The sequence below is a fragment of the Carlito syrichta genome, unplaced genomic scaffold (assembly GCF_000164805.1).
Source record: "Carlito syrichta isolate Samal-C Ts95f unplaced genomic scaffold, Tarsius_syrichta-2.0.1 Scaffold101933, whole genome shotgun sequence".
Classification (NCBI taxonomy): domain Eukaryota; kingdom Metazoa; phylum Chordata; class Mammalia; order Primates; family Tarsiidae; genus Carlito; species Carlito syrichta.
The window spans coordinates 348,948-370,560 of record NW_007046029.1 but is presented as its reverse complement, the minus strand read 5'-3'; the positions used below and the strand labels follow the sequence as shown (position 1 = coordinate 370,560).

At 45.4% G+C, this 21,613-nt stretch overlaps 2 protein-coding genes across 4 annotated transcripts in view; one reads left to right on the top strand and one right to left on the bottom strand.

Annotated features, from left to right (window-relative positions):
- The window catches only part of LOC103267066 (IQ domain-containing protein H-like), a 76,415-nt gene extending 65,696 nt beyond the window's left edge, over positions 1 to 10,719 (bottom strand). Inside the window, exons 1-4 of the mRNA XM_008064674.2 lie at positions 10,552 to 10,719; positions 10,415 to 10,468; positions 2,494 to 2,616; positions 1,280 to 1,374 (exon numbers count right to left, since the gene is read on the bottom strand). Of these exons, the coding sequence (XP_008062865.2) occupies positions 1,280 to 1,374; positions 2,494 to 2,616; positions 10,415 to 10,468; positions 10,552 to 10,719 (440 nt within the window). The remainder of the gene's footprint in view (positions 1 to 1,279; positions 1,375 to 2,493; positions 2,617 to 10,414; positions 10,469 to 10,551) is intronic.
- AAGAB (alpha and gamma adaptin binding protein) overlaps positions 10,657 to 21,613 on the top strand; it is a 42,524-nt gene continuing 31,567 nt past the window's right edge. For 2 of the 3 annotated variants that reach the window (XM_021715616.1, XM_008064649.1), the window contains exon 1: positions 10,657 to 10,790. In XM_021715616.1, coding sequence (XP_021571291.1) covers positions 10,718 to 10,790 — 73 coding nt within the window. In that variant the 5' untranslated portion in view covers positions 10,657 to 10,717. The remainder of the gene's footprint in view (positions 10,791 to 21,613) is intronic. The other variant, XM_021715607.1, reaches the window with a different exon arrangement.

The window sequence follows — 21,613 nt, the reverse complement described above, 5'->3', positions numbered from 1 at the left end:
AAAGAGCAGCAGTGATTGCACTTCTGAGGTTAGGTAACAAAATGGCTGTGACTTCCTTCCAGGGCACTCGTTTCCACTCTCCAGATCTCTCTCAGGTCACCAGCTTCCACCAGCTGTGGAAATACTAGGGCAGCCTGAGAGAGACCCCCATGTGAGGAGCCAAATGTGTGAGCTTGGAACCAAATCTTGCCCCACCCCTCCACCTCTGTCAAGCCTTCAGATGAGACCGCCCAGTCAATGCTTAGCCTACAGCCTTGTGAGAGACCCTGAGCCCAGATTCCTGACTCACAGGTACTGAGAGACAATAAGTATGTGTTGATCAAGCCACTATGTAGGTAATTGTTATGCAACAACAGATAGCTAATACAAGGGCTAGGCTGTAGGAATGGATCTGTGATGGATATGGAACAGCCTGAGATGATGGGTGTTTGTGTATACAAGGAGGCCCAGGTATAAACAGGGAGACCAGGGAAGGTCTGCCTCTGCCAAAGGCTGATAGGTACCTGTGGCTCTGCCTTCACGGTGGGGGAAGGGAGACAGATGCAGCGTGCACCCAAAGTTCTGCTCCCCACACCCGAGGGCCTGGGAGCCCCATTTCTGAAACTTGACCTCATGCTTAGTAGAATTCACTTACGCCGGGCATATGTATAAAATGCAATAAGGGCCACAGGACTTTCCAGCTTAGTACAGAAACTTGATCTACATTCACTCAAACCTGAGGGCTTGTACATAAGTAGGTCTAGGGCGAGGCAAGATCACTTACCCTTAGCTCAGTTCTAATCTTGATAAAGCATCCCTTAGCTTGTATAGAATGGATATTTCAAGTAAGGTTTATTATTTGTGTTTTGTTTGCCCTGGATACCAAAATCATCTTTGCAATAAAGCACATATAACATTATAAAAACTAAATAAAATATCGTGTGATCTGAACAGCATAAAAAGAGATTTGCATTAAAACAGATTTGTATTAAAATGTTTCCATTAGGAGGTGGATTTTAGATACCCGTCCCTATGAAACAACAAAGAGTGACACCAAAACCTAGGACCTTAAAAGAACTGTCATGGTGTCAAGCACTGGAATACAATAGAACTAACCTACAATTAACTTCATGAAGTCCAAACTCTGCCATTAGTTCTTACGCAAAACTTCTACTGAAATTAGTAGGAAAGATGTGGACAAAGTTAAGAAAATCTTGCCTTTACAGTCATCTCACCTGAGGGAGAACAGTTATGGTTTTGTTTTATTTACTTTAAGCTCTAACATGGCTATTTTACTTACCACTTGGAAGCCCGAGGCGTATATAAGCTCTCTTCATTAATAGGGGTCGTTAACACATGATGGTTTACAACATTTAAATACTTCTCAATGTGAATCTGTTACAGAAAAGTCAAAGTTTAGGTGATTATAGTGGACTTAAGATACTCAGTTAATTTACTTCATTTCATTAGGTTAACACTCTGAATCGTGTAATTAAGTCAAAAAATGCAACAAGCTATGTGTACATGCCTAGGGTATCATCAGGCATCTCAAGGACAAATTACTTCAACTATCCCAAAAAGCATAATAAACAATTGAAACCCAAAGCTCGAGTGACCCTTCACAAGTTAAATTGTGCACAATAGTCAGTAACTGGTTTACACAGGTAAATCTACTAGGCAGTACAGACATGAAGTCATGTCTTTCTTTTACAAGGACTTCAAGCAAGCACCCAAGGAAAGCATTTGACCTTTTGGTAACAGATTATTTAAAGGAGCCAGCCCAAAGACTCCTGCTGGGTCCAACCCGCTCACTGTCAAGTAATAAAAGACAATACTGTGCAGTTCTGAAGAGGCTGTAGTACACCATATTTCTCACAGCCTTAGAGCTGAGGGATGCCACTGATAGCATAGTAAGTGAAAGTTTGAAGCGAGAGCAGAGACTCTGAGGTCTGGGAGATGGAGATGGCCCTTACTTGAAAGAAGGATCCAATGAGTGAATATTATCCTGCCCTGAAGACAGGACTCTCTGCTGCTCTCACCTCTGTTTGTAATGATGAGGTTCTGGTCCACTTTATTTCTCTGTTCCAAAACTGGTGTAATTCTTAGCTTTACCCATTTGATTACAATATTACAAAGATGAATAACTCAAAATATTTGAGCTATTGAGGAAAAATCAACCCTTAATTTTTAGAATGTCAGTAAATCCCAGTAAATCTGCATTGTATTGGTATGACTCATTTTTTGTTCAGGCAAATCCCACATTTTAGAAGTTGTCACTGAATAATCTTACATTTAATCTACTTAAATTCTTTGTGGAATATGACAGGATGTAAATCAATCAATCAGCTAATAATTATCACTGAAACAACCAACAAAATAAGAATGCTGATGACTGCCCTAAATTCATCTTTGTTACAGAATTACACAGGGTTCTATGAGAACAATATCTCTTTTCTTCTAGAGGCTTCTTTGTCTACTTCTAGAATTTTATTTACCATCTAAAGCACTACTTACTCTTAACCCCATTTCAGTCCTTTTGATTGCTGTTTCTAGATTCTGAATGTCTAGGGTCTCTTCTTTATTCTCAGGTGAGAATTTTGTTAACTTTTCCTTTAATTGATAAAGGTCTTCATGGACCTGTAGGTATAAAAATATAAAATATTGAAGGAATACATGTGACCCACTTATAGCAGTTCTTGAGCTTAACACTTTGCAATGTGCATAGACTGGTAAAGGCATGAAGTTGATTAGACGGTATTAATTGAAAAGGCCCACCTCTACACTTCTAAGACATTAAGTATCATATCCCATTATTGTCTCTCTGATTTTGGAAAATGGTGCTCCAACACGATTTGGTTCTCCCTGTCCTGTTAGAAATAGATTTAAGATAAACCTGTAACTCAAATGGCTTCTGCTTTCTCAGGTGGTGAAACAGCAGCCAGAGATGCTAAGTTAGTGCCAGACTTCAAATTCCACAAGCTGGCTAGGAGGAAAGAGACTTCCAGCAGAGGAGGCCAGTGGCAACAGGGCCTTTCAAGAGCGTGGTCAAGGTGTAGGTGGGTCCTGGTGGTTTCCATCCCAGCTGGGTGCTCCCCACTTGCTGTTCTCAAGAAGCAGTTTGGTCGGTTGTGGCCTTGATTTTATGCAGTGAAGAATGAAAATAATCCCTGAAAAAAAGCAACATATGTTGTTTCTCTAACATTTTCCTCCCTTGGAAATGTATTTTCCTGGGAAATGATGAACATCTCTCTAGTGTCACGCACTCTCAGAAAAAAACAGGCCCCGTGAAATCAGGGAGCACAGCACTCGACATTCATATTAGAAACCAAACTTCAGATAAATACAGATGGTGCCAAGTATTGCATGGGCTGCTGCCACAAGAAACATATTTTGTTATGCAAATGTATGAACCCAACACCTGTTTCAGCAACAGTCACCCCACCCACAGTCTGCAAACTGGCTGCTAGCGGCATTCCAAGACGGTCGCCTCTCCTCTGTTGGTGTGGCCAGGCTCACTTGGGGATCCAGCCTACATTATTAACTAATCCCAAATGTTCCCAGGGAGCCAAGCATTCAAAAGAGCAGAATTTGTATCTTCCACTGATGGGCATCACAGTCTGGTTAGACTGAATTTGTGACCTGCACAAATTGCCACACAAAGCCTGAAGTCTGAACATACCTATTACTTGCCTGCAGGTACCAGGGTGAAGATGTCCTCCTTTCCATTATTCTGTCTGAGTCACTGCTGCGAGTGGATTTATCATCTACTGTCTGGACATGTTTGGGATGTACAGAGAAACAGTTCAAAGGCAAGGCCCTTCTAGGCCCTTGCATTGTGGTTTCTCTTTAGGGTACACTGACATACCTCCTCTGGACTCTGGGGGCTCTGAGTGTCTTCCTGTAATTACATCTGTCAACTGCTAGGGGAATGAACTGCACTGATCACTCCTCAGAGCACCAAATATTTGGTTTTTTCACCTGTCTTGTGTGAATGATGACACTTCACAGGGTTGTAAGATAATATGTAATAAAAGGCAGCCGAACACAATTCTTAGCTCTATCCCTTACTAGTCACATGATATCCATGCACATCATCCACTTTTCTAAATCTTTAATTCCTTTGCCAAGAAAAAAATAATTGGCCAGATACAGTGTTTCACGCCTATAATCCCAGAACTGTGGGAGGCTGGGGTGGGAGGATTGCTTAAGCCCAGGAGTTCAAGAAAAGCACGGGCAACAATGTGAGACCTCATCTCTACAAAAAAATTTAAAAATAAACCAGATGTGATGGCATGTGCCTGTAGTCCCAGTTACTCAGGAGTCTGAGACAAGAGGATCACTTGAACCCAGAGGGTCGAGGCTATAGTAACCATGATTGTGCCAACTGCACTCCAGCCTGGGTGACAGAGTGAGAACCTGCCTCAAAAATAAAACAAGAGAATAATTTACCCTACTTCTTAGAAGTATTGAATGAAAATGAGGCAATATATATGAAAGTGAATAAATACAGGCTTTGTTGCCAACAGGTATGAACTGGAATCTGGCTTCCTCCTTTACTAAACCAACATGGGAAAGTTCCTTAGCTTCTGAGAGGCTTAGAGTTCTGCAAAATTAGAATAATAATAGCTACCTCAGAACAGAGACCAAAAGAAAATGAGTTAGAATATGTAACATGCTTTGCACAGGGCTGGCCACACAGAAGGCACTGAATATGTGTGAGGTCTTCTCTCCTGAATCATAAAACAGAGTGACACTCCCTGCACCGTCACAGACCTTGTAAACGTTCACTGGAATTGCTCCCTGACCTGCCTCAAGAATGCTTTCCCTTTCTTGCCAGCCACCTTCCCCTCCCTTCCTGATAACCGCCATCTGTTTGCCCAATTGCCATAGAGACGAGCACTGCAGGAGTGCTGCAGCAGACGCAGGCAGGAAGAGAGATGCTCTCCACGTCTCTGTTCTTTCTTTACACAGACCCAACCCACCATGTTGACGTTTCACAGGTCACCCTCATCTCTGTGGTCATTAAACACACTGCTTTCCATAAACCGTCTACTTAGAGAAACATCATTATTACTTTGACAGTTTGGGGACAGAGCTGCTTAATAAGCAGCCCTTGAAAGAGTTAATGCAGCAAAGATTTGCTCTATAACTTGAAAGAGTAGTGAAACCAGACTCCATACTGTCAGGAGCAGATCCAATTCCATTTCACTCATCTCCACTAGAGTTTGACTGAGTCAGTCTCATCAGTCGAGCCATCTCCAGCCTCATTCATTTTTATATTGCATGGGCCTGGCAAATCAGTCAGAGGGATGGATAAGAGACAATGAAGACAGCAAGCTGTCAATGGAGCTCCAATACTTCCTAGGCTGGTATTAATACACAACTGTTGAATTTTTGAAATGATTTCTAAAATTGATTAAAAAGTTAATTATGATTGCAAAACCAGGTAATCCTTGTTGCAGAAATATATATTTAGTAGTTGGGTCAAGCAAGCATTTACAAAGATGCATTTAAAAGATACCACATTACTCATGAAGCATTTTCAAAAGCTTCTAGGAGCTGCTAATTTTTAAAGAAGCATGTAGGAAGCACCCCAGAGTCACTATTGCACTTCTTCAAGGTCATTGCCCAAATACCCACAGCCTTCATGAGGACCAACACACATGTGACGGATGACATGGGACAAGTCGCTTGACCTCTTTGTCCTTTAGTGTCTTCTGTAAACTGGAACTGGGATAGCATCTGCCACACAGGGTTGTTGTTAGGATTTGATGAGACGCTCCAACGCTCTCAGCAGTGTCTGGCTGTCACTAAATGTTGGCTATTATTTTAATTATTGTGACGATTCCCACCTCTATAGTAAAACCTCACTATTCTGGTCAGTTGAGGAAAGATCCAGCTAAAATTCTAAAAGTCTAAATTATAGGTTTGAAAGTGAAAGCAGTTAACAAAATCCTGCCTCACAGAATTCTATGTGGAGATGGCAGTTATGTTTCCTGAACCAAAATTGAAACCATAGACTTTGACACTGGACTTGACGGGGCAGGATAGTCACAATCAGAACTAGCCTGGAAACTAGAATCTAAGGCACACACTTTCAGAACAAGTACAGAACTTATACTTAGAGCATTGATGATCTGTATTTAGACATTTTCTCAAAACATTATTTTGCTGTTAATTTGTGTCACCATTAAAATGGTTTTCTGGATCATGCCGTGTCTAGCTCCACACGTTTTTTTAACACAGCACAAGTTACTGGAGACAATGACTGAGTAGGTGATGAGGCAGTCACCCAGGGCCTGTGAGAGCCCAGACCCCATGTTGGCTTGGAGCCAACAGGGAAACAAGGTATTCTCTGCTGGCCAACAGCAACAGCCATGAACTTCCAGTCAGGAATGAAGTCGGCCTAACAGAAAAGCTAGGCTAGCAGTAAGTTTTCCTAGTCTTCCAGGAACTTAGGGCAAAAAGCAGCCTAAACTTAAAAAGACAGAAATGTACACAAAACTAAATGATATTAAAGGTAAGAGACCAGACCAGATCTAATACTAAGTAATGTTTTCTACTGCATTTTATGTGTTATCCTATATTTTAATCTTTAGAAAGATTCCTACGTGGGAGTCAATATTAGTATCTTCCTTTGATCCTTCAGGGAGTCTGAGACTTCAAGAGGCTGCTGTGTAGGTAACAGTTGGCCACCTGGTGGAACCATGCACATCCGGGCAGGTGACCCCGGAGTCCTCATGCTCACCACGAACTAGGATGCATTTAACACGACCAATCTGAGGTCAAACGAATATTTGTAAATACACACAGCCACAGGCTGGCAAAAACTCACTGGGACAGGCAGGATTTAAACATCTGGAGGAGAAAGGGGAAACCGGGGAGACTGTTCACACCAGGCACGAGGGGTTGGAAGGGCCAAGAGGAATGCCTGCCTTTCTGGGTACGAGGGCCATGTCATACCACCTGGGGTCAGTTTCCTTTCCACAGTGTGAAGAGGACAGCAACAGGACTAACCTGACAGCCTGGTGAAAGAGTGTGAAGAATTAAAACATGAGCAGTACCTATAGCAATATATGGTGAATACAACGTTTGCTTGATTGCAATTTTCCTTTGAAATCATATGATGGTTTATAACACAATCTAAAGCAGTGGCTCTCAAACTTGAGTGCGCATTGGAACAATCCGAAAGGCTTGTGAAAACAGGTCACGGGCCTGCCCCAAATTTCTGATGTGGTAAGTCTGGAGTGGGACCTGCAGATCTGCCTACCTCACAAGTAGCCCAGAGTGCCATTGGTGCTGGCCCCCGGGGACCACCCTCTGAGAGCTGCTTAATATATCTCATTGAAATACTGACCTAAATGCCATGTTAGGGAGTGGCAAGTGGAGCTTTACAACACCTCTATAGTGGGTGACACGCATTCACTCACATATACACTCCCTTACCAGAAACCATCTGACTCCCTAGGACAGCAGCAAAGGAAGTCCACAGTGGCAGTATATTCACAGCTTTGGGGAAACTGGGTCAACTCAGGGTCAGAAGTAGATTCTCTCCAAACCATGTAACCATGGAAGAGGACTGTGAAGCTGGAAAGATGACACGCCCCAAGCCACCTGTGTGTGGGGATGGCAAAGCCATGGTCAGACCTCCATATTCTGACCCACTGCCATGTGCTCTTTCCACTAGACATCTGGACTCCTGGGAGCCTGTGGAGGAAACAGACCACAGCCCCAGGCAGAAGTGGGACCATGCCGGCATGTCTGAGTGCTGCTGGGATGGCACCCTTGGGATTCCCTGGGAAGGTCAGGAGGGCCTCCCTGCTCCTGCACAAACACACTCCACACGTGGAGAACACGATCCTGCAGAGCTCGCCCATAATTGGCTAACATGCAGCCTGCCCCCTTTACACAGTCCTCCACTTAGGACCATGCTGACTAGCATGGATATGCTACACTCAGTTCTTGTGTCCTGTTTCACAGTCAGTGTCAACAGACTTCCAGACCTGAGTCATCATTGTATCCTAGGTGGGCATCTTTGCTGTGCTCCAGTTACTTGGGTCTACAAAAAGGGGGCACATGCCAAGAAGTGCACCTTGCCCAAGGTCCAGTGTGCCCCTGCTCCTGGGAGGGGACCTTTAGGTCCCTGGAATGTCTCGCTTAACAGAAGTGTCTTTGGCCACTAGACACTCTAGCAACATGACTTTTTTTTTTTTTTTTTTTTTGAGTTGGAGTCTCACTGTCGCCCAGACTGGAGTGCAGTGGCCGCTCCCGGCCACCGCAGCTCGACCTGCTGGGCTACGGTGATCCTTCTGCCTCAGCCTTCCAAGTAGCCAGAATTATAAGCATGCGCTACCACACCCGGCTGATTTTTTGATTTATTGTAGAGATGAGGTCTTGCTGCCCAGGCGGGTCTCGAACTGTGGGCTCAGGCAATCCACTCACCTCAGCCTCCCAAAGGCGTGGGATTACAGGCTGAGCCACCGAGCCCGGCTGCAACATGACTTATGATGGGGGTTTTGATCTGTGCGGTCAGCTCAGCCCTCTGGAGGCGAGGGGACTAATGGCACCAGTCTGACCTCCAGGAGGGGCTGATAAGAACTCCGGACACCAAGGCTCAGGTAGCTACTCATGTTGGCAGGACTCTGCATGTGCTGCCACATGGTGTGGCTGGGAGGTGAGGATGTCCATGAGGCATGGGGATAGGATGGCTTATGCAAGGCATGGGGACAGGCCAGCCTGTGTGATACATGGGGACAGGATGACTAAATCCTCAGTCTGCAGCCACCTGGACACTGCCCCTGCATCTCTTACCTTGGCTGAGTCCAATTTGTCCTTTTAAACCCCTGACCATAAGCACACGCAGTTCTGGGTCCTGCACGGTACTCTAGCCACATCCTGAGCATGAGGGTGGTGGGCGACATATGCAGCCAGCTGGAATGAACATGGGAGGTCCCAGGGACCTGACCTTGTGGCTGGCTAAGTCCTCAGTTCGCAGGGCTGCTCTACCAGACGGCGCAGTTTGGATAAATCCATCGGAGATATTGGGGAGAGAGGATAGCAGAAGTGGAGGCAGGATCTGGGTGATTCAAACAGGGACATCTGTGAAATGGTAGGCTTAGGGGTTTGGATCTGGGAAAAGGTGGATTCAGGGGAGTCTCTCTGAGATGGGAGGTGAGAGATTCAAATTCTGACATAAAAGGTGATCCCTTTGAAGAAGAGTTCTACTTCAGACCTGCTGAGTGAGGCCAGGATAGGAAGACCAGAGGCCAAGACTTCCAACATTTGTCAAACAGAGTTTTGTAAGAGTTAAAAGTGGTAACAGGCCAGGCAGTGGCTAATGACTATAATCCCAGCCTCCCACTTTGGGAGGCCAGAGGGAGGACTGTTTGAGGTCATGAGTTCAAGACCAACCTAGGCAACATAGTGAGACCCAAACTCTACAAAAAATCAAAAAATAAGCTGGGTGTGATGGCACGTGCCTACAGTCCCAGATACTCAGGAGGCTGAGGCAGGAGGATTGCCTGAGCCCAGGAGGTCGAGGCTGTGGTGAGCCAACTCCAGCCTGGTTGACAGAGTGAGATCCCAACTCAAAAAAGAGTTGAATGTGGTGATGTGGAAGCATCTTAACGTGGCCAAACGAAAGGGTGAAAAAATAGAAGGCCATAAATAACTGTCTCAGAAAACCAGAGAGCAACCATCACATGCTGAGTTACCCTGAAGTCAAGACTTGCTTGGAATTTTCTCTCTCAGACTGGAAAGTGACCTCAGCTTTTTGATTTGCCACATTTCTATATTCAAAACGTTAGCTGGACTTGCAATCCAGTTTATTTTCTGGTGTGTGTCCAGGAGACATTTTGATCCAAAACACTGGGGTGCTAAAGAAAAGTGGTTCACATGTTTCAAATTTCCCCAAATGTCCTCCCATTTCTAGAGACAGGGTCTCTGTCGCCCAGGCAGGAGGGCAGTGGCACAATCACAGCTCACGGCAACCTCAACCTCCAGCGATCCTCCTGCCTTGGCCTCCCAGGCAGCTGGGTCTACAGGTGTGTGCCACTACACCTGGCTAACTTTTTATTTTTTTAACTTTAGAAATGGGGGTCTCGCTATGTTGCCCAGGCGGGTCTCGAATTCCAAGTGATCCTCCCGCCTCGACCTCCCAAAGTGCTGGGACTACAGAGGGCCTCACTGGCCACATTCCTCCCTGTGTCTGCCTCATCTCTCCACTGCTGACACCAGGGGTTACATTTTCCAGAAAATGCCATTTTAAAGTGGTGCCCGGCATAGGAGGACAGCCCCAGAGTTCCCTGCGGGTGGGGGCCTCGGGGTTGAGGCTCGCGGGGGAACAGGCAGTCTGGGGACGGCGCCCCAGATGGGTGGGTGCGCCGGACTCCTCGAGTGTGTCGCAGCCGAGCAGGGCGGTGAGGCTGGTTCCCACCTGGATTAGGATGGATCCCACAGGGTCGCAGCTTCCGGCCTCCAGCGCCATGGCCTGGGCCCGAGAGCCTGCCTCAGTAGAGGCTCGGCCACCAGGAGCTGAAACCTGCGGCTGCGCGCCCGTCCCCATGGCAACACCCGCGCGGCCCGGCCGGCTCCACTCCGGATGCGGAGAGGGGAGAGCCACGGCGGCAGGTCAACGCAGCGCATGCGCCGCTCCTCGCCGCCCCCCTCCAGCCCCCGCCGGCGCCGTGGTGTAGCCCGAGGCGGAAGTGGCTCCCGGCGGAAGCGGCGCGGGGCAGTCATGGCCGCTGGTATCCCCTGCGCGTTGGTAACGAGCTGCTCCTCCGCCTTCTCCGGAGACCGGCTGGTCCAACGTGAGTAACCTCTAGGGCGTCCGGGCCGCGGCGGGCGACTGCCCCGGCGCCGTGGCCGCTCTTTGGGCCTCGTCCCCCGGGCCGGGTCCCCTGCGTCGGTCCCGGCGCCTCCTGCCAGCCCGGCCTCCTCCGGAGGCCTGGGGTTCCTGGGAAACCAGGCTGGTCCCTGTCCTGCAGCCCGGCCACAGGGAGCTGAGGGATCCCCCGAAATGACCCCAGAGGCACTCTGTGGGAAGGGCTGGGGTTGCCGACATTGGAGGTCCCTTGAAATGACCCCAGAGGAGCTCTGTGGAGGGGCTGGGGTTGTTGACATTGGGGGTCCCCTGAGATGATCCCAGAGGCACTTTGCGGAGGGGCTGGTGTTGTCGGCATTGGGGGTCCCCTGAGGTGACCCCAGAAGTGCTCTGTGGGAGTAGCTGAGGTTTTCGGCATTGGGAGTCCCCTGAGATGATCCCAGAGGCGCTCTGCGGAGAGGCTGGGTTTGTCGGCATTGGGGGTCCCCTGAGATGACCCCAGAGGAGCTCTGTGGAGGGGCTGGGGTTGTTGACATTGGGGGTCCCCTGAGATGATCCCAGAGGCACTTTGCGGAGGGGCTGGTGTTGTCGGCATTGGGGGTCCCCTGAGGTGACCCCAGAAGTGCTCTGTGGGAGTAGCTGAGGTTTTCGGCATTGGGAGTCCCCTGAGATGATCCCAGAGGCGCTCTGCGGAGAGGCTGGGTTTGTCGGCATTGGGGGTCCCCTGAGATGACCCCAGAGGCGCCCTGTGGCATGTCCTAGGATTGTCGATATTTGAGATTCCTTGCGATGACCCCAGCGTGCTCCGCGGGAGGGGTGAGTTGTCGATATTGGGGTTTTTGTTGCTATCCCTGCTGCTGTCCTAGAAAGGACATTTGAGTCCAATTCTGGGCGACCCCTAATGTGTGTATTAGGAGACTTCTTGTTAACCCTGTTCCTCTATGCTAGTTATTCTCGCCTTACCTCAGTCCTGGGGTCCCCGCCCACTTTAGTGTTTGGGTCTTGCTCCGCCTCAGGCTTCTGCTTCTGGACCCTCAGAGTGGCTGGCTGTCACACGAGTAACTGGTTTAAAAATTTGGGGCAAGGGAGGAGACCAGATTAGTGGAGAGTGCAGCGGATGGGTGGTCAACGCACTCTACCTCCAGGTGCTCTGCAGCATTTAATTGCTTGTAACTCAAGACTTCTGTGTTGTGTGTGGCTTAGAACCAGGGCAGTGCCTCTTAGCTGCATGGGTGCAGGCGAGTCACTTAACCTCTGCCCCTCAGATTTTCTACCTGTAAAATGGGGATAATTTTCACAGGACTGTGATTAACCCAGAGGCTGGCACAAGTAAGCATTTGATAAATGACAGGCATTATTAAAGCACATTACTGTCTCTCTAATTCTAATCCCTCAATATCCTGATCCGTAAAATGGAGCATATGAACTATCTCACAGAACTGTTTGAAGGACGGGTGATATGACGTGTTGAAAGCACTTTGTTAAGCATTGTGCAATTACAGTTTCTTTTCTACACCTCAGATGATAGAATTAGGCAAGATGTCTGTGCCTAATATTCTGTGACTTAGTTATCACTGTGATCATTTAGAATATTCCTTGCTAGGGTAGAAGTTTGGTTATAGTACTCATTAAGTGGTGACTGACTGGTCCAATTGGCCATTTCCTTGCCTTTAGTGCTCCTGCCCATTTCCCCTTCCTTCCTTCCCTCCCTCTTTTCTTCCCTCCTGTTTTCCTTTTCTTTTTTCTTTCTTTTTAAAAAAATTGCTTCATTGGAAAACTAGTGCATACTCATTCTGTAAAACTTAGCATATAAAAAAAGAAAATAACCATAGTCTCATTACACAACCACACAAATATTGCTAATATTTTTGTGCATTACTTTGCAGCCTTTTCATCCAATATATAGTTTTTAAAAAGAAATAATTGCAATTATAGTTCACATATGATTCTTACCTTGATATTTTATCCTGATATGTATAAAAATTAATTCCCCTTGCATATCCATCTAGTGAATATGCCAGAAATTGCTCAAGATTCTTAAAGATGCCTGAAGACTTATATGCATTTTGATTTCCATTACTGGTGCTATCATATGCTTTGAGGATCAGAATTGGAAAATGTTGTCACTGCCTTTAAGTAGCTGATCACCTATAGTTGGCAAAGAGTAACATTATCCTTCTATAAATATATTAACATTATTGAAGGTAAAACTAATTCTAAAATAATCCATTTTATTTATGTAAAATATCTCTTCAATAACTCCAATTCAGGCTAAAAGCAGAGGACCTTTTCTTTGCAACTCAGTTCACGTAGTGAAAAGCGAAGGGGAAGCGACTAGAGATCAGATACTTAAGGAGGAACAGTGAGCTGTGAAAAGGCTTAGCATTTCTCCCAGTTAAGAGTAGAGCGGTTGCGGCTTAGAATGAAACATTGGCTGAGCATTCACTCTTTTATCATAATTAATGAGAAATTGATCATGGGCTGAGTCTAATTTTGAGATAAGAGAGGACACTATCATGATGGTTGTCAGTGTCCAGAGATGTTAGGCCATGGGATAGTTTAGGACAGAGTCTGCTTTACCTCTCTGGGGAAGTTTGGTTCTATTCCATGTATCAACAAGAGATACCTTCCGGGTTCTCCAGTTTTTCTTTGACATCTGATTTACTGCTTTTAAAAAATGGTCATAATCAAATAACTCTGTTAGAAATATTCTTAAAATCAGTAAGCCTGTATTGTGGGTAAGTGCTTGCATGGGCTTTGTGAGAAACATTTGTTTTCTTGCTGTCATTCAAAGGTCTTATTTACAGTATTCTGGACGTATGTCTGTTGTCAGCTAAAAGGGGTATGACTCAGTGTAGACTTGTCAAGGGAGAGAGAGACACAGGATGCTTACTTGTGCAAGGTGTAGGTGGCGTGAGGCGAGTGTCTGCCTTCCAGGGCCAAGGTGCTTTCTAGCTCGCCTATGTTTTAGTAGTATTTCACTTTATTCTGGAAAAACGCATTCTGATATTTATTAAACATAGAGCTGGTCTCAGTTCTAGTCACTGCAGCTAAAATGGTGACTACAATCCTATTCCTGTGCTTGAGAGGGAAATGGTGAAAGTGTTGCTGTACCTGTAAAATATTAAAATACAGGCATTCAAGTTTTCACATCTTACTCTACTTCCCTGGAGGGAATTTTGAAGAGAAAGGTCCTGGAGACTTGTTGGGTTTAAAGTATGTAATGCCAGCTTGGCGGCTGTGGCCCATTCAGTGTCTACAACTGAATAAACGCCCAGGACATCTGGAGCAGCATTCTTTCTTCTAGTGAAATGTAGGAATCCAGAGATCAGACAAATGTTTATGTGTATGTCAGGGCTCTTCCCAAACATGCTTTCACATAGTTTAATGCGGTCCTTGTAACCCTGTAAAGGCAGCTTATGTCCAAGAAACTGTGACTTGTAAATATGAGGTGACCTGCCCAAAGTGCTCAGCTGGCAAGTGCGGGAGTGTGTGTTTAGATTTGGGCTGAGCATGATAGGAATGTGTGGGGAAATGTGTTGGGATTGCTTAGTAGTTAAAGATGGTGGCATTGGTAGAGATGATATAACAGATTAGCCTCTAAAAGAAGATTTTAAAGTGTGTCACATTGTCATGTGAATGACTAAAGTCCTGATTCTGAATAGAGGGGAAAACCCTTGCCCAGGGGACATATCCTAAACAGAGCATTAATATATATATTATGTTAAACATATGTTTAAAAGGGTGTTAGGCGTGCTTGGGAGTCTTCAACAATGTTTGGATTTTATTTTCTCAATTGAGTGAACTCAAGTGGAGACATAAAATATTGGTTCTTCCCACTACACAGGACTACCATTAAAAACAAAGAGTCGCTCCTCCCACTACATGGGAATAATATTATAAATAAAGGGTTGTTTTTACCACTACACAGGAATGACGTTAAAAATCAAGGGTTTCTTTTCCTACTACACAGGAATGACGTTAAAATTAAAGTTTCCTTCCTTCCACTACACAGGAACGACATTAAAAATAAAAGGTTGTTCCTCCCGCTTCACAGGAATGATGTTAAAAATAAAAGGTCATTCCTCCCACTACACAGGAATGACATTAAAAATAAAGGGTTGTTCCTCCCACTACACAGGAGTAACTTTAAAAATAAAGGGTCCTGAGGTGAAAGGATTGCCGGAGCCCAGCAGGTCGACATTGGGCTGGCTCTGAGTGTGCCCCTGCACTCCAACCTGGGCGACAGAGTAAGACTCCAACTCAAAAAAATAAAATTAAATAAATAAATAAATAAAAATAAAGGGTCGTTCCTCCTGCTACATGGGGATAATGTTAAAAATAAAGGATCGTACCTCCCTCTACACAGGGATGATGTTAAAAATCAAGAGTCGTTCCTCCCACTACAGGGGAATGACGGTAAAAATAAAGGGTTGTTCCTCCTGCTACACAGTAATAACCTTAAATATAAAGAGTCGTTCCTGATGAACTCTATCCTCTCTGAATGTAAAATTATATGTAATCATGCTAATTATTATTTTTTTTTGAGTTGGAGTCTCACTCTGTCACCCAGACTGGAGGGCAGTGGCACACTCCCAGTCACTGCAGCCTCGACCTGCTGGGCTCCAGTGATCCTTCCGCCTCAGCCTTCCAAGTAGCTGGAACTACAGACGTGCACTACCATGCCCGGCTAATTTTTATTTATTGTAGAGATGAGGTCTCGCCAAGTTGCCCAAGCGGGTCTCGAACCCACGGGCTCAGGCAATCCACTCACCTCAGCCTCCCAAAGCATTGGGATTACAGGCTGAGCCATTGAGCCCAGTCAATTACTTATTTTAATATAAGATTATGTAATCTTTGACCTTGGCATTCTTAATTTTTGTGTGTATTTATTTTTTGAAAACTTAAGAAATAAACTTTAGTTTAAGACACTTGACTTGTTGATTAGAAAATTTCACTTTTTGTGTTTGAAATTCAGGGGGCATTGACCCTCAGAAACAATCCTCTGGTCCTCAGGCTTCTGAACTGCAAACCCAAAGAGCTTGGTTGTACGATGGATTAGCTCAGCCCTAGTGACTCACCCAGGCAAAGTCCACTGTCACTTCTGATGTGGCGTCTTTGGTAAACATGCATACTTCTGCAAGTGTGGTGTTGGTTTCTAGGTCCCTCAGGTCTGTACTTGCAAGATTATCTTGAGATAACTCACTGAAGAGAACATTTATTTCAAAGGTGGGTGCTGTGGTGCGGCCCTGCCACTGCTGTCCAGCAGCAGGAGGGGGACTTGCACTTGAGCCTTCTAATTTGCGTGTTTCTGCAGCTCATTGAGGTGTTCTGAGTGTGGCCTTTGACCTACCTCTGGGAAGAAGTAATAATTTTTACTTAAGCAAAGTTGCTTATTTTGATTTTGTTTTGGTGGGAGGACTCTGCCTTCGATTTGATGGTATATTGTCAAGTCTTTATTTTCTTCAAAGGATGGAAGACGGGGCCAGCAAGAGCCTCCCAGAGGCCTAGAGTTTAATCATAGAGTGATTCAGGAGACGATCCGATTGCTGCAGTGATCTCAGCTGTGATGGATGGGGAATCGATTTGTCTTTAGCTATGCTACTTTGTATATTTCAAAATTTTCAACTTACCATTTTTATGTTTATTAAAAGAAGATGTTGAGTCATCAATCTAAGGAGGAGGGGAAGCTTAAATAAAAGTTCATATTTTCTCCAGACTCAAAGGGACTTAAAGCACATGTCCCTATTGTGTTCCAGTGTGTCTGTGCAATTAAAACTCAAGAAACTGTGGTTATTCAAAGTTGTTCAGGTCATAAAAGCTGGGGAACCAAGATTCAATTCTAGTTCTTCTATACATGTAATCTAGGATAAACTACTTAGCAGTCAGAACTGTATGGATTCAAAGTGGAGGCAGGGACAGAAGACATAGCACTAGACAATTTTACTATATAGCGAGAACTCATACGGCTCTCAAAATAAGCTTACACTTACTTTAGTCTTTCACGGTGGTTGGGGCTTTAGCAGGCAAAGTGTGATCAGTTACCTAGTACATGAAAACGTCTCCATTTGTGTCCAGTTGTTTCTTACTGGTGGAATTTTGTGTGAAGTTTCAGACAAACCTTTTAGATGTTGTTGGTGAGGGAAATGATTAGAAGGCTTTGCCTTTCTGTTAAATGGTCTGCTTACAAATGGGAATGTGGGGAGCCAGAGGAGAAATGCCAGGGGTAGGACTGTGCCCTCACCTCTGCTGCCTGAAGCCATCTGATATGGAGAGCACCACCTCATCCCGCAAGGTTCCAAGCAGGTCTAGCTCAGACTTTTATTTCTGGGCCATCTAACTTCTTGTTTTGGTGTGGCAAAAGGTAAAAATATCTAGAAAGTATGCAGTGGTCATTTGATTTAAACAGCTGGCTCCATTTTGCCCTGTATAATTCCTCAACAAATAATGATGATAAATAAGGAAGCTTTTTTTTTTAAGGTTGGAGTCTCACTCTGTCGCCCAGGCTAGTACAATGTCATGATCACGGAAGCCTCAACGTCTTAGGCTCAAGTGATCCTCCCACCTTAGCCTCCTGAGTAGTTAGGACTATAGCCATGGAACCATGCCTGGCTAATTTTGTTTTTTTTTTTGTAGAGATGATGTCCCAGTATGTTGCCTAGGCCAGCAGTCCCCACCTTTTTGGCATTAAGAAACAGTTTCGTGGAAGACAATTTTTCCACGGACTTGGGCAGGAGGATGGTTTCAGGATGATCCAAGCACATTACATTGATTGTGCACTTTGTTTCTATTATTATTACATTGTAATATATAGTGAAATAATTGTTATGAAATTATTAATTTATCATTTTGATATCAGTCTACAAGCAATTGATTTACCATGATCTCTATGCAGTCAAACCTCACTGCTGATGCTAATCTGTATTTACAGTTGCTCTCCAGTGCTAGCATCACTGCCTCAGCTCTATCTTAGATCACCAGGCATTAGATTCTCATAAGGAGCACAACCTAGATCCCTTGCATGCGCAGTTTATAATAGGGTTCACATTTTTATGAGAATCTGGGCCACCACTGATCTGACAAGAGGTGGAGCTCAGGCGGTAATGTGAGCGATGGGGAGCAATAAATAAAGATGAAGCTTCACTCACTGGACGCTCACCTCCTGCTCTGTGGCCTGGTTCCTAGTAGGCCACAGACTGGTAGGTTTTGGGGCTGGAGGTTGGGAACCCCTGACCTGGGCTAGTCTCAAACTCCTGGGCTCAAGGAATACTCCCAGCTCAGCCTCCCAAAGTGCTGGGATTACAGGTGTGAGCCACCACACCCAACCTGAAATCTTATATAAAATTATTTTTTGTGAGGATAAAGTATGAAAATTATTTTAAATTTATCTGGCAAGAATGATAATTTGGACACAATATTGCATTTGTGTTGGGGCTGATGCACACAAATACCACAGTTACAGCTCTAGTAATTAGTTTTCAGGAAGCCAAGTCGGGGGATTGGGACAGTTGTGAGAATCTTAAAGAGCTTCTGTGATGTTTTAGGTTCATTTTCCACATACACCTGGTGGCTGGTTCCACACAGAAGTGGAGAAAACTATCTCTGTGCTTGGATCACAATCAGTCTGCTCAGATCAGAAAAACATGTGACTGCCTGGTTATAGGCAGTGCTAATTCCAGGTCACAGGGGCCGTTCTGACTGGATCCTGCTGGGGTCCGGCTCATGCCCGGAATGGGGGGGTGGGGGAAGCATTGTGGACATCCATCCATCCATCTGAGACAGGGTTTTGCTTTGTTGTCCAGGCTGGAGTGCAGTAGTGTGATCATAGCTCACTGTAGCCTTGATCTGGGCTTCAGCGATCCTCCTGCCTCAGCCTTCTGAGTAGCTGAGGTGTGCACCACCATGTCCTGCTAATGTTTTTGTAGAGACAGAATTTCTCACTTTGTTGCCCAGGCTGATTTCAAACTCCTGTACTCAAATGATCCTCCTGCCCTTTATATATTTTGTTCTTTATATATTTTGGTTACAAGTCCCTTATAATTGGCAAATATTTTCTCCCACTCTGTGGCTTGGCCTTTGGGTTTTTTTTTTATGGTGTCTTGAAATGCGAAAGCTTTTAATTTTGATGAAGTCTTGTTTGTCAGTGTTTTTTGTTTTCTACGATTCATTAACTGGGTGTTGCCCAGTGATGGTTTGACCCTTCTTGAAGGGCCTTTTGGATGCTGAGATGTTGGATCTGTTTGCTTTATGGTACTTTCTTTTTTTTTTTCTTTTGAGTCAGAGTCTCACTCTGTCACCCAGGCTGAAGTACAGTGGCATACTAACTGCCACCCCCCCAGTGTCGACCTGCTGGCTCAGGCAGTCCTTCCACCTCAGCCTTCCAAGTAGCTGGAACTACAGGCGCATACTACCACACCTGGCTAACTTTTTATTTATTGTAGAGATGAGGTCTTGCCAAATTGCTCAGGCTGGTCTCGAACCCCTGGGCTCAGGCAGTCCTCTTGCCTTGGTCTTCCAAAGTGGCTTTATGGCACTTTCTAATGGACCAAATTTATTTTCAGTATCTGAATACCAGGGCTACAGAATAAATGTTCATTATTCATTAAACATATTCTGTTTTGGAAAATTTATTTCAGATATGTTTGTCTTTTTTCAGGATAAATTAGCATCTACCGCAGATATTGTTGTCCTGAGCAGACATTGGCATGTCTTAGGTTTTTTTATTCAGTGCTGATCTGTTTATGAAAAATTACCAGTTGAATATGAAAATTATTTTCATCTCATAATTGTTCTGTTTAGCCTTATACATTCTTTCTTCCAGAAAACTACTGGTCATAGATTGTTTTCAAAGTATCTAAGAGTAATTACCAAATAATTTTTATGGTTACCAATCAAGACACTTGAGATAGATTTTATCTATGAAAGACATTTGTGTCTGGGACAAAAGGTTCTGATGCCTGACTGTAATGATGTTCCAGCTCTTTGAGAAAGAATAAAACAACGTTGCATTCTAGAACTTTTATATTGTTCATGAATGCAGCTAAGTCGATCAATTTCCAACAGTTTCTTTGTTTTAGATTGGGGTTTCCTGACTGGGACCAGAGATTCTGTACTGTGTTTGGCTATTCTGTGTGTTGGGAATGTGCAGCGGTGTTATTGGCCTCTTCTCACTGCATGGGAGTCCATCCCCTACTCATGATGCCCACATGTGTCTTTACGTGTTTATGTATATCCCCTGGGGGAGAATCACATCCCATAGAAAACCCCTGTTTGAGAGCTGTATTTGGAATTAATGTTGGAAGCCAAAGATGACTCCCCCAAATACAGGTGGGAATCGTTGTGCCACCAGGATTGGCAATGTGGTCCAGAAAACCTGGAGGCTGCTATTCTGCTTGCCTCTCAGAAAGCCCTGCCCCACGTGCCCGCTCCCCTTTCTGCCTGTCTTCACACTGCTGTGTGCCACTTGACCCTGCATTGCAAGGCCTTTCAAAGGCAAACCAAGGCCAGCCTCTACTGTTTTAAGATGAAGCTGTGGTGACCGATTCCAGAGGACTCTCGGGAGAAAGTAAGTGGGAAAAGGGGGCAGACTGGGTTGGGTTTCCTCTGCCTTGACTTCTCAGACTTTGCCACTAAGGTCTGAAGAGCACACAAGCATGTGGAAATGTGGCTTTAGAGTGTGGCCGGGAAAGGGGCATGTCAAGGAGAAGTGGTTAGTGTTGTCAGCAAGCTGAACCCCTGTCCTCCTGGGAAAGTGTGCATGTTGCTCCAGCATGCCCAGCTCCCCTTTCCTCAGCAACTCACTGTGCCCAGTATAGCCTGTCATTGTGACTGAGACAAAGACTGGCCACCTACCTGGAGGTGGGCGTGGCTGCTCAGGGGGCCATATGTGGCTTTCCTGACATTGGTCTGTGTAGAGTCCCTGCTCTAAGGTCACACATCTTAGCCTTTAAATGCCATGCAGGCTGCAGAGACCCTTTCCCCTGCAGCTGCGTCATCCACTCTCGGTATTGAGGCTGTGATCTGTCAGCCAGCTACTGCTGCCAAGTGTTGGGCAGAGCGGCACCCCTCATATGACACTCTCATGCATTGGAGATTGTGGCTGAACGTTGTCAGTGGCGGTCACAGTGTAGACCCGTGATGTTTGTAAAGGCCTTTCTGCCTTGCTGGCTAATGAAAACCTCGGGCTCTGTACTTTTTCCTAAACCACATTTTGCTCAGTTCTTTCTTCTTTCCTTTCATGACAGTCACCTTTCCTCCAGCTGAAACCACTCTCTGCTGCCACCTGGGCTTTTCCTAATTCCTTTCTCTTCTGTCTCAGTACCTGCCTTAACAATGTTAAGGAAAACCGGAGGAGGTGTGTTTTAGGGGTGGTTGGGTGGAAGGGAGGGGCCAAGCTGTTTCCCAGACATCATGTCCTCACTCTCATGGGAGGCTGCTAACCTGTTTGCGGGAGGACTTCACGGATGTGCAGCCGACTTGGAAAGGAAGAGAGGTGGTGACCTGAGGCTGCTCTGTTCCCCCGAACTCTCCTGAACATGGTTGTGTTTGAGGGGTGTTTGTGTCCCCATTTGAGGTGAGGAATTGAGATGCAGGGAGGTTCATCTGCCAAGACCTTGCCAAGGGCTTGGGTTTTTTGTGTGTTTGTTTGTTTCATTCAGGTTAGTGCTGCCTTCCCAAGGGAATGGGAGCAGAACCTTGGGCTCCCCTGGAGCAGGTACCATGAGAGACCTTGTGCCTGAGGTGGTGATGCTGTGGGGAAGGCAACTTCCATGATGAGAAAGAATAAAATCCACTCTATGTTCTCAGGGG